Source organism: Cuculus canorus, chromosome 23 (assembly GCF_017976375.1).
Source record: "Cuculus canorus isolate bCucCan1 chromosome 23, bCucCan1.pri, whole genome shotgun sequence".
Taxonomy (NCBI): Eukaryota; Metazoa; Chordata; class Aves; order Cuculiformes; family Cuculidae; genus Cuculus; species Cuculus canorus.
In genome coordinates, this window is record NC_071423.1 from 3,636,321 (window position 1) to 3,655,334 (window position 19,014).

General features: G+C 43.5%; 1 protein-coding gene across 5 annotated transcripts in view; it reads right to left on the reverse strand.

Annotated features, from left to right (window-relative positions):
* NCAPD3 (non-SMC condensin II complex subunit D3) overlaps window positions 1-19,014 on the reverse strand; it is a 32,120-nt gene that overhangs the window by 12,083 nt on the left and 1,023 nt on the right. For 4 of the 5 annotated variants that reach the window (XM_054087147.1, XM_054087145.1, XM_054087148.1 and 1 more), the window contains exons 3-20: window positions 17,862-18,024; window positions 16,878-17,056; window positions 15,836-16,012; window positions 15,397-15,458; window positions 15,044-15,131; window positions 13,582-13,715; window positions 12,791-12,863; window positions 12,074-12,199; window positions 11,344-11,596; window positions 10,757-10,819; window positions 10,502-10,585; window positions 6,947-7,020; window positions 5,878-6,012; window positions 4,575-4,795; window positions 2,977-3,168; window positions 2,536-2,633; window positions 2,295-2,410; window positions 819-926 (exon numbers count right to left, since the gene is read on the reverse strand). In XM_054087147.1, the coding sequence (XP_053943122.1) occupies window positions 819-926; window positions 2,295-2,410; window positions 2,536-2,633; window positions 2,977-3,168; window positions 4,575-4,795; window positions 5,878-6,012; window positions 6,947-7,020; window positions 10,502-10,585; window positions 10,757-10,819; window positions 11,344-11,596; window positions 12,074-12,199; window positions 12,791-12,863; window positions 13,582-13,715; window positions 15,044-15,131; window positions 15,397-15,458; window positions 15,836-16,012; window positions 16,878-17,024 (2,151 nt within the window). In that variant the 5' untranslated portion in view covers window positions 17,025-17,056; window positions 17,862-18,024. The remainder of the gene's footprint in view (window positions 1-818; window positions 927-2,294; window positions 2,411-2,535; window positions 2,634-2,976; window positions 3,169-4,574; window positions 4,796-5,877; window positions 6,013-6,946; window positions 7,021-10,501; window positions 10,586-10,756; window positions 10,820-11,343; window positions 11,597-12,073; window positions 12,200-12,790; window positions 12,864-13,581; window positions 13,716-15,043; window positions 15,132-15,396; window positions 15,459-15,835; window positions 16,013-16,877; window positions 17,057-17,861; window positions 18,025-19,014) is intronic. The other variant, XM_054087146.1, reaches the window with a different exon arrangement.

Sequence of the window (19,014 nt, forward strand, 5' to 3'; positions counted from 1 at the left end):
CAGACTGGTTTAGGTTGGGAAGGCCCTCAAAGCCCATCCAGTTCCACCCCCCTGCCATGGGCAGGGACACCTCCCACTGGATCAGGGGCTCCAAGCCCCATTCAACCTGGCCTTGAACCCCTCCAGGGATGGGGCAGCCACCACTGCTCTGGGCACCCTGGGCCAGGGCCTCCCCACCCTCACAGCAAAACATTTCTGCCTAAGATCCCATCTCAATCTCCCCTCTTGCAGCTGAAAACCATTCCCCCTTGTCCTGTCCCTGCCCTACCTGATCAAGAGCCTCTCCCCAGCTTTCCTGGTGCCCCTTTTGGTACTGGAAATTGCTCTAAGGTCCCCCCAGAGCATTCTCCTCTCCAGGCTGAACAACCTCAACTCTCTGAGCCTGTCCTCATGTAGGAGGTGCTCCAGCCCTTGGATCATCTCTGTAGCCTCCTCTGGACTTGCTCCAACAGATCCATGTCCTTCCTGTGCTGAGGACTCCAGAAGTGGATGCCGGACTCCAGGTGGGATCTCCCAAGAGCGGAGCAGAGGGGTAGAATCCCCTCCCTTGCCCTGCTGCTCCCACTGCTTTGGATGCTGCCCAGGGTACGGTTTCATTACCAGCTCACAGACAAGGTGTGAGCATCAGCATTTTCCCACGTAACACAGTTGCTGGCATGACCATTGAGGAACACTGATTTTGAGTACATCTTATCCAGTTGAAGATGTCCCTGCTCACTGCAGGGGGCTGGACTGGATGACCTTCACTGTCCCTTCCAATCCAAACCATTCTATGATTCTACATCCTTTGATGAATCTGCGAGGGGAGCCAAACTTACCAAGAGATCTTCTTGCAGCTGCTCTACTCCATCTTCTTTGAGGATTACAGCTGAAATATAGCTTTCACAGGTGGATACTAAATCTCCACACACCTGGTTGAGCAGCTCCTGTTCCATAATTAAACAGAATTAATTTGGCAATTTATTAATTAAACAAAATGTAGCTGTTCTATCTGTCCACACATGAATTGCTAATCTGAAAGTCTTCATATGCTTTTAATAATCTAGGTCCTGTTGAAATCAATCAGACAGTGCCTTAGAGCTTTAAAATTCTTCCTGCACATCAAACTACGTGTGCAAGTGTCGAAACACTTTGGAGAACCTGGCTTTTAATTATCCACAGGCCTAAGTTTATTTCATCATAGAAACCACACAGCTTTAAACCAAAAGGATTTAAGCATCTGTTCTGTGGATATCCAACGCATTTGAGGTTGTTTGTATGAATTTTTAACCGTTGTTCAGAAAATGCAGTTCCATTCAAATGAAAAGACGATGCAAATTCCAAAGGGTGGAGAGGAAATAAAAAAAAAAAAAAAAGCATTAATTGACTGCCAGATTGCGATGAAAATAAAACATCGTTTCTATTTTTCTACCATCTAAATCTGGTAACATAGGAATCCGAATACACTTATATACGACAGCTAAACTGTTAGAAGCACTACAGAACACCTGCGTTTCGTTGTCGGATACTGTGATCAGTACACATACAAGGGAGGATTTTCTGACTGTCAGTTCAAAAAGAACAGAAACCATCAATCCATCTTGGATTGCAGTTTTGGATACTATTTACCAAACTTTATCAGGATACTATAAAATAGTTGGCACCAATATTGAAAGAGAAATAACACACACACAAAAAGAAGTCATTAGCAAGAGAGATGTGCATCAGTTTTAGCTTCTTTGTGACTGCACTCAGGCCAAGACCTTTATTTTACTAGCAAAAGATAGGCCACTTTCTCACTACAGAACTAGAACAAAGCTATGGCATAAGACAAATGGGAGCAACAGAGACAAATGTGCAATGACGTGTTATTAACTCCCTGTTCGGTCCCATGAAAGAGGTCTAGAAAATATGTGTATCTGCAGCAGCTCTGATATAAAATAATCAGAGCTTGTAGAATAAACTTATAGCTTCAAACCGTACCAAACCTGCAGAACAGCTGATACCATAAAGGCACAGCAGGTCTCCTTCAGGAATTTGACAGAAGGCAAATGCAAGGTGTGTGTATGGGGAAAGTCCTTCCTAGGAAAGAAGATTCTTTACAAGCCCACCCTTAGCTACAGGAGGTTCTCCGGCACAACTGCAGTAAAGCAAGTGAAAGAGCTGAGCAGAATAGACCAAAGTTGCTCTTGGAATCAGATCCTCTTTGTTCCGGGTGCTAATCAACCAACAGCCTGGAGACTGATGCTGCCTTCAAGAGACAGCCCTCCTAAGTGCGAAACAAGCTATTTTAAAAGATGTATTTTAAGTCACACCTGTGCCTCCTCCGGCACATCTGCATACGCGTGGCAGAGCTTCTGCAGAGTTTCTACAGCTGGGCTAATCACCTCCAGGGGACACTGAGACTCCCTCAGCCAGCACTTGATGTTATCTGAAAAGATCACACACATAAAATGAGCATTTTCTAAGCTTAGCAACTGCTTATGGGGAAGAAATAACTGTTAAGACAGAAGGTATGAACCTGCTTCCCTTCTGCAGTTTCTCAGGGCTACTCACCAATCAGCCTCTCACAGGCGCTTTTAGGAAGGTGCTTTGCAACATGACCAATGACACACAGTATATGTCCCACAGTGTCACTGCTTGTGTTCTGCTGCCTGAAAAACAGTAGAGCAGACAAACTAACATTAATGCTAAGGAACAACACGAAATCACTGTGGAAAAATCCCTTCATCTGGGATACGCATTATGAAGGCACACCTGTCAAACCAAATGAAAACTCAAAAAGCTTAAGGTAGGAGTTGGTTGCTGCAGAAATCTGTGGGCCATTGTTTGCCTCTAGGCTGCAGAGCCGATGGCCTGAATAAAGAACTGTGATCTAAGCAGTGAAGAGGAATCCGCCTGTGGAAAGATAGAAAGTGCTCACTTGTTTTCTTCATTCTCTTCACCCCCTGTCTCTTTCCTGCGGAATGGAGGATGGAGTTCAAAGCAAACATATACCTGCTGACACTGTCCCAGGAGTTAATGATCTTGGAATAATCCAGCTTGGGTGAGGAACCTGCCACCTTAGCAAGCAACATCCAGGCCGGTACAGTGTGCTCTGTTTCCACATGAGACACGACGTTACTGACGAAAGTGGAGGTGAACTTATTTTGCCTGGACCACATATGAAAAGCTTTGTTCAAGTAACGGCTACAGGGAAGAAAGAATAGAAAATGAAATTGAAGGAGGAGTAAATAAAACACTTGGTCTTAGACATTGCCAGCATTCCTGTCCAGGGTACACTGGGCATCACAACAAAGCTGCTATAACTTGGCATTCACACTACTCAGAATATGTAGGGATTTCTACTACGTGCTTTGTTAGCAATGCTTTCAGTCTTTCAGTTCAGAATCCTGATGCTCTACAGACCTGGCACACAAGCACAGATGTAGAGCTCTGTGTCAGGGAGACGGAAAGTCCAACTGTAACAAGCCAAGAAAATAGAATTCCAGCAACATGCACCAAAGGCTTTCTAGTAGTCATCATTTAATACCCATCATGGGACAGGATACAGTAACATTAGGCACCAAAACTTGCTCATTTTCCTATTTAACCTTAGGTATCTACTTCACCTTGAAAGAGTTCTGAGATTCACCAACTGCGAGCTACTCTAAGGTCATGAAAAAGAAGGTGTCATGAATCTGCAAACTGTTACAAAATGGCCCAAATTAGAACATTGACAGTATCACAGATTGGCAAGGCAGCACAACTCATTTTCTCCTTCTGAGCTATTATGCCCTGTTGACTAATAAACATACAGCTGTCTTTAATCAATGTTGTGTCCTTGTCATACTGTGTGTCATCCCATTTCTCCTGCTTCTTCCCACAGCATTCTGCAAAAGGCAGAATAATTCTATTTGTCATAAGACAAGTAACATATTGTACATCAGAATTATTAAAAGGCGATGCTCTCCTTGCTTTATATATCCCCTCTTCGCTCTGTCATCAGAACACATCCAACCTGACTTAAATATTCATGCTGCTATCACCTCATCGAGAACAGCATGTAAGACTCCCATATATGAACACTCAAGTTCAGGGAGAGAGCACAGGTAACGATACTTGACACAAAGGACAACTGCCCTCTTCTCACCAGCTGCCAGCTTGTCTATGCTCTGCAGCTCCTCCGTCCCTGGAACTGGCAGAGCAACACAAGCCCCTCAACATCTCTAGCAGTAACACACACTTATACCAACTATTTCAAGCAGGGTATTCAAATAGATTAAAAAAACCCAACCCAATAAATTTAGCTTCTAGCCCTTGCACAACAGACCGCACGTGCATTTAAAGCAATATGTAAACTGAAATCCAATGGTCTGTGGCCACACAGTGAATGAGGGTGCTGAGAGTAGAAACTCATTCTCTTATCCTAGCTCTTCAGTCAATAGGTCATTTCCTTCTGTAAAGGAAAAGGTATTCTGACGGGATTAAAAGTAAAAGAAATTTGGATTTTGTCCCTAAATGCTAACATAGCAAATGTAATAAAAACATTGGATGCATCGGATAAAGCACTGTTATGGAAAAGCCAGAGTCCACAAAGAGAAAAATGTACTTACTTCAGATCTTGGCTTTCTGAAGCCAAGAGCGTAAGGAGATCCCACGCTAGAGCTTGCTTTCCATCGTCACTCCTGAACTTACTATAATGTTTTATATGTTGCAACAGGAGTTGATCAAGGCAATCCAAGGCCTTTTCTTGGACAGAACTTTCTGTGTCCATCACAACAGGCACCACTCCATTTAACCAGGCCTTCTGCACTAGGACGTTATTGTGCTGAGACTGAATGGAACACAGGTTGTATTAGAAACATTTTAATCATTATAGGATCCTATAAGTACAGGTAAGGTCAGCAAAGACCCAGAAACCTCTGGATTCAACTACGAACTCTGAAAAGAAAATTAAATTAAGCCCAGCCTACTGCTCAACCAGCACAGCAATGTGGCAGCATTTCATAGAATCAAGACTGGTTTGGGTTGGAAAGGACCTTAAAGCCCATCCAGTTCCACCCCCTGCCATGGGCAGGGACACCTCCCACTGGCTCAGGGGCTCCAAGCCCCATCCAACCTGGCCTGGAACCCCTCCAGGGATGGGGCAGCCACCACTGCTCTGGGCACCCTGGGCCAGGGCCTCCCCACCCTCACAGCAAAACATTTCTTCCTAAGATCTCATCTCAATCTCCCACCTCTAAGCTTCAAACCATTCCCCCTTTTCCTATCCCTGCCCTCCCTGATCAAGAGCCCCTCCCCTCGTTACATGTCCCATATGGGAGCATGTATCTTCCTGGCACCAGGAGGTATTTGATCATATCTGTCATCAAGCTACCCAGTGCTTCTGCTAAAGTACAGTAATACTTTGTTCTGAAGCCCTATAAATAATTATAACAGTATCCCAATAAAGCTGTACAGCAGATGATTTAACACTTACGAAAAAGAAAGAGCTTTGCTTAATATAAACCCTGTGCTCCGAGGCTCAGTTACCAAGACTTTGTGAATAAACAGAAAAGAAGGAAAAATATTGCAGTGCTATCATCTACACATTACATCTGAGTAAAGTGATTCAGATTTTTTTTTAAACTTGAGAAGGCCAGCAACATAAACATTTTCTCCCTGACACATAACTCAACAGCCAGGAAAATAAATGTTTCTAACCGTTGGAAGCATCCTACATAAATCACAAGCGTGTATAGGAATGACTCATGGCTTACGAGTCAAAAGGTAATAAAAAAAAATTAAAGCGCAGTCATAAAATGAAATGTACTGAGTGAGCAAGTGACATGCACCAGATCTGTCTGTTTTCCCCTCGTTTTAACCCACAGTTCACTCCTCTCAGGCCTCCATAAGATTTTATGATATATTCCTCACCACAAGGAGCTCTGTTATGGACTGCAGGGCCTGCTTCCGCACAGAGACAGCGGGATCCCGGCAACGATCCTGGAGAGCGGACAGATCTTCTGCAGTACAAGGGATCACTCTGTGCTTCAGGATGTTCATAAAAACCTGGAAGTCAAAGACCAGGCACAACTTTGTTAGGAATAGAAGCCATGCACGTTGGGTAGCAAATCAAAAATACAATCTACCCCCTACCAACTTTAACGAGAGATTAATTTGCCTCACCGAGAGTGAACCATCACATTAAAAATTTATGAGCGCAGGGCGCAACCAGAGATGTAGAATGAAACAGAAAGCATCTTCACAGTCATTCCAATTTTATAATAGTGTTTGGATAGAGTCAATGTCACATTTTCCCCTTGAAAATAACGTGTCTCGTATATTAGCCATGTCTTTTACCTCATAATAAGGAAAAAGGGATTATTTTTTTCTTTTTAATCAAAAAGCATCACACCAAAATAATTGTAAAGCCTTAACTCGAGAAGCTCCAATCAGTGTGTGAACAGAGAGGGAAGAGTTGGGGTGAGGAGGGCGAACAGAAGGCAGTCAATAGCAGACGAGTACTTTTTAAAAAGACCAAATTTTCATTGAAGCAGCTCCAAAAGCTAATGACTGCTTTAAAAAATATCGAGCAACAAGCAAAGCAACACCTCCCTTAAAAAAAAAGGCTGCACATAACTCAGCCTCTTTGTTAACAAGGTCAAACCAAACTAAGCAGCTAATATGCTTCAGTTTATAAGGAAGTCACTTAATTGAAATGCCTATTGACATTTGAGAAGAGCCTCTCTTCCTAAATGACGGAACAAGAGAATGCCAGCAAGGGTACTAGAAAAATTTTCCATCATCATGCCTGCATTATTTACTTATCAGTAACTAGTAAATAAGGCCTCTTTAAGTCCTGCAGGCGCTCTGCAGGAACAGTAAGAAGCTACAGGTGGGCAAAGTTACATCCAGCTCATCGCAATACTATGGCCTATTTATTTATATTAACAGCATTCTGGGTAATTGCTGAGAACAAGGAAGCGTGCAGACCCCACCGTACCTGGAGAGCAGATTTCCTCACGTTGCTTTTCTCATCTCCAGCTCTCAGTCTCAGCATGGCCATGACTCCTTTTCCTATTCAAAACGGTGATAAAAAGAAATGACCCACACCACCGTTTAGCAGCAGCAAGGAGGAACACAGCTCTGAACTCAACCAAGCAACAATTTGTTAGCTCAGACTTTCAGAGAGAATGAACAAAGCCCCCAAAATAATTCAAAATGAGGTACATGCCTGAAGCAGAAAAAGAACCCAACCAATTTTCCAAGTTCTTTCATTTGAAAATACATCTTAGGACAGATCACAATAGAAACTGATCCACCAAATTATTTGATATGGGCAGTAAAAAGAAAAACAGCCCTGTAATTTCTGACCTATTTATTTTTCTGCACGGAAGTTGTTAGGCTGCCTTCTCAGTTTGAAAGCTCACCAGATGAATCGCGCACAGTTCTAACAAAAACCTGCAGCACAGGTAACCCTGCCGCCTGCGGGAAAAGCACATTGAGGGCAAACCAGAGACAAATGGATCCAGCATAGACCCAAGGCAGGATAACAGATTTGGAAGCAGAGAGCCCAGAATGTCTGCCACCTTCTGTGAGTATTTCCTCAGAGTAAAGCATCAATACATAAACTGCTGTGTTTAACAGAGGAGAAATTACTCCATTCATGAACTGACTGAATTCCTTGAGGCTGTGGAATGGCAGCTGCAAAGAAGAACCCACGAGGCTACAAGGAAACCAGAACACATCTCCCCTCCCTCAATGACAAGTTAGGCCCCAAGCTTTACTTTCTGTAGCCATTCATACTTACTTCTGTATGTTCTCGGGGAAATACGCATAATCAAAGTGATAGTTTATTAAATGACACACAACTAAATACCCAGAGCCGCAACAAATTATTCTTCACCTTTTGAATCATTCAAACGGACCACTGACAAGCTGGCAATACTGACTTCAAGCATTTTACCACTGCTTTTAAGGTTTGCGTTTATTGCTGTTGGATCGATTTCTTACAGCATCAATCAAGATTTACGAAATTCAGAGATGTGTTACTTAGAGAGACTCATGTGGAGATCCTCTCTGTTGCCATTAAGAGTAGGATTAGTCAGAGGGAACTAATCAAAAGGAGTTTGAAAATAAATTTTTACTAAAGGAAGCAGAAGGACTTTGATCTGTGCTCTCTTAATGGGTAGCTAACTGCAATCACATCTCACACCTGAGAACAGCTTGACAGAAAAAGCACAGACCCTTTTATTGCAAGATTTTGCCATTATAGTCCAGCTCCTGTGAAGTTGATCAGATCTGCTAAAATAATCACACTTTGCCAGATGACATTGATTTTACTCACAGTGACATAGAAAAGAGGAAAAAAAACCCAACCAAGCTACCAGCCAAACAGAGATCTACCAAGGGAACATAATCATACAATCATAGAATGATTTGGGTTAGAAGGGACCTTAAAGATCATCCAGTTCCAACCCCCCTGCCATGGGCAGGGACACCTCCCACGTCATTCATGGGGAAGAACTGCAGTCCCTGATCCCCACCATGAATGGGGTTCAGTGGGTTACCTACACCTGCTGGCAGAGGTTGGGCACAAGCTGAGCCAGACAGTCTGGTATGTGTGTGCCCCTGGACATTTAAGGGCATCACTGACCCGTTATAGAATTACAGAATGGTTTTAGTTGGAAGGGACCATTAAGATCTTCAAGTCTAACCATCGATCCAGCCCTGCTAAGTCTGCCACTAGACCGCGTCCCCAAGTATGACATCTACTTGTCTTTTAAACACGTCCAGGGATGGTGACTCAAGCAACTCCCTGGGCAGCCAGTTGACAACCTTTTCAGTAAAGAAATTACTCCTAATATCCAACCTTAATCTCCCCTGGTGCATCTTGAAGGCATTTTCCCTTGTCATGTCACTGGCTTCCAGGGAGAAGTGACCAATCTCCACCTCGCTACAACCCTTTTTAGGTTGTTGTAGAGAGCAATGAGGTCTCCCCTCAGCCTCCTTTTCTCAAATCATTATTGAGTTATTACTCAGTCTTGGGTGAGTGAATGCCACTTGTCCCTGTGAGAAGCTGGACATTGATCACTTGACTACTTAACATGCCAGAGTCTTCATTCGTTATCGGAATTAGCCAGACAAATTGCTCCACCAACTAAGAACAGCCACGCGCCACCACCCACAGAACCCAGAAAGAGCTCTCAATCTGTCAGTCCCGTTCATGGGAAACCTGGGTGAGGTCTCCCATATTGTTTATATACCGTTGGGCAGTGGTAATTCCACAGTGCACACTTCACCTTGCACATTATCCCTGCCCCCCTTTGCTTTGCCCTCACACGTTTCACATGTTCTGCCTATCCTTAGCTAAGATTTATTTAACTTCAAGAATTTGAGCTGTTAGGGCTTCACAGAAGTGCAAAATTAGCACAGGCGTAAGCCAAACACAAGCGTGCGCCAGACAGCTTTGCTAATGCCCCTTGACTGACTCAGAGAGCCCTGTATTTCAGCTATTCCTCTTGAGCTCCAGACAGTCCTTTTTAATCCAATCCTTTCCTTAATTTCCTTTGCCAAGTGCCAAGTATATGCTCAGCTGGGTATCAGATACAAAACCAGGCATCCTCGGCCACAAGGAGTCTGAATCTAAAGAGGGAATGTACAATACCTTAAGTGGCCTGGAGGACGTTTCTGTCTGAGAGAGCAGATTAACGAAATCTATCAGCGAAAGGTTTTAAAAGGAAGCTTTCAATGGAGAAGATTGGAGCCTGGCTCACGGAGATAGGGAGAGAGATCCCATGTGAAGAGCAGCATGAGGCACGTAACAAAGACACAAACGCAGGATGCAAACCAAGCGGCGAACTGAATTGTCAGCAGTTCAACAGAGGTGAACAGCAAGAACTGAGAGCAAAGATACTGGCAGAGGCCTAAAAGTTAGGAAGAAAAGCTTTTACACGGAAGGGGAACAGAAAGGAGGAGATTCAAAGTAGGAACATCATGGCCACAAAAGCCAACTTCCACAGTGGTTTCATGCTATCAACAAATTAGAAATAGCTGCTTGCCGTTCTGCAACAATTTAATCTCATGCTTTGCTTTCAACTCCAGATGCTGCACAGAAGTGAGTTCTTCCCTACCTGACAGAGCCAGTCAAAGGTACTGTGCTTTATGTAGCAAAAAATATATTAGTTCTTCATGCATCGGAGCAAGAGATTTAATTACACTTAAATTTATGGAGTTACAAGTATGATATCCCACATCAATTACCGTCCTTTTTGGAAAGAATAAATTACCTGCTTCTCAACAAGTGCTGCCACCACACTCATGTTAAAGAGCATCACTATTTCAAGATTAAATGTATTTTTCAGACCTGAGCAGAAGTAGTATTTCTGTATGGCTGGCACTTGCGCCTCCTTCATCATTTGTAATTGTTTTTTAACAGCTCTACAGAAAGCTCCCTCTGCTTTCTTTGAAAAATGGACAATGAATACACTTCAGAAAATCTCATTTCAATCAAGGTTTTGAAAAGTTATCAGAAAGAGCTAGGACAATTTTGACGTACCGTCAGACACTGCAGTATCGCTGCTGTCTGTCAGCTCAATAGTTTTGAAAGTTGGGAAGGTCTTCTGTGGATGGTTGGACAAAGCTGAAAGAAAAGTCAAGAGTTTAAGAATAAAAAAGGCCTATGTTCCTCCAGCAAGATGGTTCGGTGCTAAGCGAGAGCCTCAGACATGCCCTAGGCCTTACAGAAATACATATTTTTAGAGAATTGCATGCCAAGAAAAGCCTGAGACTTACTATAAGAGAATGACTCTACCTTCTGCACTGACTGTCAAACTCGCAGTGTTTGTGTTTGCTTCCAAGATCGTACGGTCAGAGGCTGCCAAGAAGAAAGAAAAAAAAAAGGAATTAAATGAAGTATTTTAAGACCAGAAATTCTGTCATCCCTAATTTTTTTCAGGCAAGTAATCTAACCGTAGGATGCTATGTGAATACTGCTGAATTCTGCCATCTGGCCTTTACCACACCTGAGGGAGTTCAGAATGCCAATCACGATCAAGGCAACTTCGCAGAAGCAAAAGACAACTCAAGATTTAATCAACTGTCAGGCAAGAATCAATTTTTTTTTCCTCCAATGAGCAATTTCAGTCATCTGTAAATATCCTTCAAAAGGTATCTCATGGAGGAATCTGTTCAGAGCCAATGTACGAGAATAAATCCTTTCCAAATATAAGGCTCTATGAGTAACAGGACTTATCCTTTACTTCTCGTTATGACACAACACACAAGGACCCTGTGTACCGGTTTTTAAGCTCCTGACAACTGGTTCTCTTATCTGCCAGTAATCATGGCCCAGAAAGTTCAAGAACTATGTTCACCATCTAATTTATCCACAGTACTTACAGCTTTGTAGTAAGTTCTGTACACTCTCCATGGTAGCCCCAGTTTTCATTTCAAGGCAGTGGGCAAAGCTGCTTAAAGCTTTGCTACGGACCATGGGTGCTTTGTCTGAACACCGGCCAAACACCATGACCTGCACTAAAAACTTGTGCTTTAGAAACTTCTGATGATCCAGGGACAAGGAGCCATCCAAGTTCCTCTCTGGCACATCCAACAAAGCCACCGCTACATCAAGAGCAAACACTCTGTAGGCGATCTGTTCGGAATAAAAAGCACACAAGGTGCTGTGTTAATGCAAGCAAAGGCAGAGGCATTGCCTACTCAATTTACCCACTTTTAGACATCAGCAATAACAGCAACGTTGTTCAGTACTGCTATCGAACCCTTCATCTTTGTCAGGGAGTGCAGGGATAGGATGAGGGGGAAGGAGTTTAAGCTGAAAGAGGGGAGACTGAGATGAGATCTTAGGAAGAAGTGTTTGCCTGTGAGGGTGGGGAGACCCTGGGCCAGGTTGCCCAGAGCAGAGGTGGCTGCCCCGTCCCTGGAGGGGTTCCAGGCCAGGTTGGATGGGGCTCGGAGCCCCTGATCCAGTGGGAGGTGTCCCTGCCTGTGGCAGGAGGGGTTGGAACTGGAGGGGTTTTAAGGTCCTTTCCAACCCAACTCATTCCGTAACTCTATGATCTCCAATTGACTGCCTTATCTGAACCCCGTAACATCAAGGAGATGTACTTACTCTGGTGTTGCACGAGTATTTATAAAGCCAAGCGATGAAGTCAGCGAACTCTGTACAAGGGAGTTTAGTCAGCAAATTCACCAAGGCCTGTGCAGCATATGTGCGATAATCAGCCTTATCTGGGACCTAAAAAATAAGGGCAATTGCATAGTATGATATTTTGAAGCTCTGTTCCAGCATTTCAGGGCTTAAGAGAAGTATTTTTTTATTTAATGAGGCAACGCGGTCACATTCAGCAAGGACTGGGAGTACAATCATAGGTTCCTTGGTCACTCCTTCAGCACATACCCACAGCCATGCAGCAAATTCCCTAAGGAAAAAGTGGAGCTTATATTAAATCCAGAGTCAGTATTTCTACATGGCAGGCAGTTAGCAAGGCAAAGAACTCTCACAAATCTCATTTTCCTCTACCTAAACAGTGGTAAAAGCAACTGCAAGTTTTGGAAAGGGCACAAGCAGGGTACAATCAGTTGTGACTGATGGAATAAGTGTTCACCCTCACTATTCTTCTGGGGTGCGACACTACTTTTAAGACATCTGAAAACTCTAATAAAGACCAAAAAAAACCACAACCAGGACGTTAACAAATTTGCAAACAATGAAAACCTTTTCATTTCTTAGAAAACCTTGAGAAAATGGTTTTCCAAATGATTACAGCTGCTGCAACCCGTCCACACGTATGTCCTTCAGCTCAAGATGCAACACAGCTTAGCGTACCTTGGTGCAGATATGTTGCAGTAATATCCGAAGAACAGGAAAGACAACTTCCTTCAGTTCATCTACTACAGAGCTGCAAAGGAAAGCAAGCAGGTTTTAATAAGGCTGGTTTTATAACAGAGGAAAAAAAAAATCAAGTCAAGGATGTTCCTTCAGGAATACACTTCAAAAGTTGGGACAAGAGTGCATTCTGTAATCACAAGAGCAATAGGATATGGTCACAGAGCAGACCTACTCATTTTCTATGTTAATTGGGCTTTACAGGCAGAAAACATTTCTTCCAGTACCTTTCTATAAGTAGAAGGGCAATATGAAAAACTCATTCTTCATCTGTTTAGTATGTGCTGTCTGGGGGCTCTGCACAGACCACACTTTCCAACAACAGGGATGGACCCCCACAGGGAGGGAATAATAAACACAGGTAAAACACAGGTTTAAGCAGGAAAAAGTCAATAACGAAGGAGAAGCAAAGTCCATATTAATCTTTTATCTTCTCTACAACACTTTGTAGTGAACGACAAACCTTGAAAAACTGACACAAAGCAAAATACAGAAGGTGGGATCCTTTCGCTTACTGCTGCTTCTCTGTCAAACAGCACCTCCTTTCCCTCTGCCAGCAAGTTCAGTAAATTCCCACTACAGACACTTTAATTAAAGTCATTTGCACAAACGACTTCAAAGTCAGTGCCAGTTTGTCTCAGCCCTTTATCAGCGAAACAGTAAAGTGAAAGCCTGCCAGAAGGAAGAGCAGACATACCCAGGAAGGGTAGTGCCAGAACTCTGTACTTCACCTGATGAATTTTATGGCCTGATTCCTGGCACTGACCACAGCCGATGTGATCGGAAGGACTGTGCATCTGGAACCCGTGCCACTTTCCAGCATAAGAATGACATTGAGGATTCGCTGGAAGATCCAACGAAGAATCTGGGGAAAACGAACAAACAAATTGTTATTTTCAGGTTGATTTCAGTAGCCACAGGAGCCCACAGATAAGTGTTCTGACCAGGTTTATGAGGTAATTCTGAACCAAACAAACCCAGGCCCAAACAACAGCACCTGTCAAATGATAACTGCTAGCAGAATGATTCAAAGAGGACTGTTAATACACTAAACATCTTTCCTAGCTGTGACGTCCTCGTACAAGTCCAGTAAGGCTCTAGAAAGGATTCCTGACAATATCAAGAGATCCCCTCCAAAGCAGTGCACTTCAACTCGCCAGAAACGTGTGGAATATAAGAAAGTTAATTGTTTTTTTTCACAGAAGACATCTTAAACTAAATGCATGTCTCTACTCACTTGAACTTTTGGAGCCTCTTCCCTGCCACACTTTTGGGTCCAAGGGTGCCTCATTACCTTGACACCAAGTAGTCACAAACAGGAGAGGCAAGGGACCTGAGATGGGTCTGCATCTTGCTGATGCCACAAATGCCAACGATTCTGAAAAGCCTGTGATGCGCTGAGAAACCAAGGAGCTGCAAACACACAGGTCTAAGGCTCCCAAAGCTGGGCAGACACTCAGTTGCATATCTGGTGAGTATGCACTAAGCTCTCGGCTTTCCTGACCAGACAGCTGCTAATACCCTGGCTTGCTAGCTCAGAACTAGTTCGGATGGGTTTACTCACAATCACAGCAGCACAGTCACACCCAAGGTTCAAAAGCCCTGTCTCTGGGGGTAGCACACAGGTAAGCAGGAGATGACTCAGCCTGCCTGATAATTTAATAAAACAAACATGTAAAGCTGCAGATGCGTTTCTGGTAGAACTGGATGTTCCATGATGACAGAATGTTCTCTGAACAAGCATCACCCCTGCTCACCATCCTCTGCGCATAGCGCTTCCCCATCATGCTCCATTGTCGCACATCCCAATACCACAGCAGCTGCCAAGCAGTGCTGGAGCTCCACCTAGCAGGAAATGAGACCACTCCAGGCAAAGGCAGTAACTTGGGATTCTCTGTTTTAAGATAGAGGGATCTAATGCCACTGTAGCTATCCTCTGTTTCTGATTCATTTGCCACAAGAGTCACTGGAGCACAGAATTCAATGCACACAAGATGCATCATCGTACAAATAAAAGGAAATAAGGAATGGGGTGGAAAAAAATCACCTTGCCTCTGACCCGGCAAACACACGCACAGAAAGTACAACTGATGTTAAAAATGTGCAAGCAAAAGCAATGCTCAGAGAAGGAAGAAACTACTACTCCTTTTCAATACTGCAGTGAGGATTGTAAAGATTTTGTCCTACTTTTACCTTATCCTCTGTACCATGTAGAGGGGTACACAGTAATCGCAGTCCATAATATGCCAGCTCAGGAATGTACTTGGCTTTGTTAATATTCCTAAGCAAGAGGAGGTAAAGACAGGTCTTAATCTCTCATCAGAGAAACATCACTACAACTATTACAACTAAATGTGCTCATTGACTGAAAAACGTTCAATATTCACTAAATGATGTTTACTGTAGCTAGGTGGAACACATTCTAATTATCTTCAGCAAAAGAAATCACTGCTTTCATTTTGGTATAAACAAGATAATAACAAGAAAAGCATTGAACGCTTTGCTTATTCAAAGCGCCATATAGACATTAAGAATTATTCGCTCACATTGCTGCTGAGAACTCGAACTCATGTACTGCTGGCTCAAAGCTTGTCATCTCCACAAAGATCTGTAAGGAAAGAAAGCCAAGCTTAGCCAATCCACATGAGAGCAGGTCTACTTGGATGCTGGGGAGTGCGCCCACAGGGAACATGAGTCTACTTTCAAACCAGCGTTACCTCCCTGGAAGCAGAATACAAGCAGACCCCAAAGCCCAGAGGCTCAATACCACGTTTTCCTTCTCAGTATGATAAGGCTTAAGCACTTCAGGACAGAACACGAACTACCTGGCTATAAGCACAAGAGACAGACAATGGACCATATATTCCACTCCAAGATTTGCAGCCCAATCAGGACCCCAGTTTTTCCCGGTGGCTATGAAACGCTCTGCATCCACTGAAAGTTTGTGTTAAGGGACATAAGTTTTCTTGAGTTGAATTCCATTACCTGCAGGCAGTTCTGCACACAGTGAGGTTTCTCTTTCAGAGGAAACTTAGGTAGAAGTCTTAAGAAGTTTTTCAGAAGAAGGAAGATTGAGTCGCGAACTTGAAGAAGATCGTCTGTTGAAAAGTAAACATTTTCACAATCCTCTTCCTCCTCGTCCCCTTCCAGTATGTCTTCCACCTATATTGGTAGAAAAGAGAAACAGCACCACCTTGTTCCACAGCACAGGCTCATTGTTTCTGCACATTTTGGTGCTGCAAAGAACTCTCAGGCTAGATCCTACATGATTTCACATCAAAAATCCTAAACCTTTGCATTTCAGATTAGTTAACACGGTGAGGGGAAAAATCAAACACAAACCAGACAGACAGAAAGATGAAAGCTGGATGTGATAAAAGAAAGCTTGAACACAGGCTACTCGCATTTTGAAGGAGAAAGTCCATCAGAACTAAAGACAATTATGTGAGTTCTAATCTGGATGGAGATCCATCTTAAGTAATTCCCATTGTGCCTATGACCTTCTCTCCCTGCTTGCTACAACCCTGCAGCACCGACGTTCTCTCCGGATTTCCGATGTGTAATCCTTGGTTCCATTAAAAAAACCAAATCATACAAATGTTAGAAGGTGCAGCTGAGTACGGCAAACCAGAGCATTTCGCCCCTCCCATCAATGAGCTGGCAAGGGAACTCAATGCCATTTGCAAACTGTTCACATACTTGAAGGTCTCTTGAAGAAACTGATATTAATTGGTTTCTCCCTCTGCTAGCAGGCTTTCTAACAACATGCCACAGGTGAATAAGCTGTGTTTTTTCTACTAGTCAATAGCCAGGAAACTGCAGCCAATATTTAATCATCAGACCACTGAAATTCCTAATAAAGAGGTAGAGAATCGAGAACACAGCTGAACTCTGAATAAAAGCTTAAGAACTACAAAAGGGGTGAAAAAGAGGAAGAGTATCACACCGACCTAGAAATGAAATAGTTTTCCAACAGTTTCCTTATTAATAGAGATTTATACCTGAAGAAATTACGCAAACAACTTACATTGCCATTCCTGCAGGGTTTTCCTTTCTTTCTGCTTCTTCTTCCATTGGTCTGAGAGCTCTGAGCATGCATCTTCTTTCTTTTCCTCATCAGATCTGGTTCTTGAGGCCAAGTTTTTGTCAGGGTGTGAAGACATTTATCAAACATCACTTGATGGAACAGCTGGTTAGCCACGCTGCCTGTCCAAAAAAGACAACATCAGCCACCCTCCAAGCAAAACACAGAGAGAGCATCAAACAATCTGGCCACCTTCCCATTTGCTTTGGCAACCAAATAGATGGCCAGGACAAAGGTGTTCTCCCTAGGAGCCAAAGACAGTCCAAGAGAAGTAAATAGAACTGTTTGAACAAAGCCAAACTGCATCAGGACAACAGCATCAGTGATGACATTCTCTGGTAGGATTGCCAGCTGAGCCTTCTAGCTGTTAATGTGCCACACAGCAGAGTTCAGCAAAGCTTTAGAGCACGCATTAGCCTTGAATACTAAAGGATACTGTTCTGAATCAATCCCCTAGAAAACTCTGCTGTAGTTATTTCAAATGCACACTTTTGTTTTCACAAACTACCCTGTGCAAAAGCATTGTAGAGTGATATCCTCTCTAGTTACAGGGCAGTAAGAGGAATAAGCTTCTGCCTTCACTGTGCATTATTGTCAAACCAGAAAGATCTGTGTGATTCCAGCTCTGTGCACCGTGCAGCCTCTGCTATCGACCTTGTCACAGAACAACCAGGAAGATGCATGGCAGTGCAGCACCAGACTGAGACCATCCGGCTGCTCTGTGACAGGAAATCAGGCTTCTATCAGACCATAACAGCTGCTCAGCACTCAACACCACGACTGAGCTCAATCCCCACAGGTCTCAAGGACATCAAGTGAACAGTTCAAAAGCCATCACTTGTTCCACCTGGAATTGTTATAAATGAAAGCTGATTTTGCCTGAATGATGTTTTATCCCACACTAAAGAGGCACATCCCTTCGCTCACCTGGGATTTCCAGCAGCAGGAAGTACAACCCAGCCGCGTGAAGAGCGTAAACCCTTTCCTGCGCATTTGCTCTTTTATGGTGGCCTGCGTCAACAAAGTGATGCAAGACAGCCACAAGCGTGTTAGGAGAGAAGTTGTTTTCAGCAAACAAGGTCCAGATATTCTGAGGGAAGAGTGAGAAAACCCATAACAACACAGCTCTTGACAAGTTTTAACAGCTGCCACACAACCAGCCACCTATATATAGCGTATATATTTTAAAATATGCTTTAATAGTTACATTATGGCGCTAGATGTTAAAATATACAGTAGTGTCTGCTACACTAACGCACTATTTCAGGGAATCATACAATAATTTGGTTGGAAAATACCTTTGAGATCATCGAGCCCAACTGTACCTGTCCACTGCAATACCGCCCCTGAGCATGTCATCTACCCATCTTCTAAATCCCTCCAGGGATAAGGACTTACCCATTGCCCTGGGCAGCCTCTGCCAGTGCCCAAGAACCCTTTCAGTGAAGAAATTTTTCCTGAAATCCAAACTAAACCTCCCCTAGCACAATTTTAGGCCATTTTCTCTCGTTCTATCACCTCACAGAACAGCTTGGATTAGAAGAGACCGTGAAGCCAGAGCACCTCTGCTATGAGGACAGGCAGAGAGAGTTGAGAATGTTCAGTCTGGAGAAGAGAAGACTCCAGGGAGACCTTAGAGCAGCTTTTGGTACTGAAAGGGGCTCCAGAAAAGCTGGGGGTGGGGGCTCTTGATCAAGATAGGATGAGGTAGAAAGGTTTTAAGCTGAAAGAAGAGAGGTTGAGATGTGATTGTAGGAAAAAATGTTCTCCTGTGAGGGTGGGGAGGCCCTGAGCCAGGCTGGCCAGAGCAGTGGTGGCTGCCCCATCCCTGGAGGGGTTCAAAGCCAGGATGAAAGGGGTTTGGAGCCTCTGATCCAGTGTGGAACTGGATTGGTCCCTTCCAACTGAAACCATTCTATGATTCTATGATACTTAATACAAGACATTATTAACGCCAAAGAATGAACAGCATCTGGAAAAACACAATTTGACAAAAAAAAAAATCTTTCTATCAATAGGGCATTCTGCGTAACTTCAAAAAAACAGTTACTGACATGAAACTTAACTCTACTTTATCTTA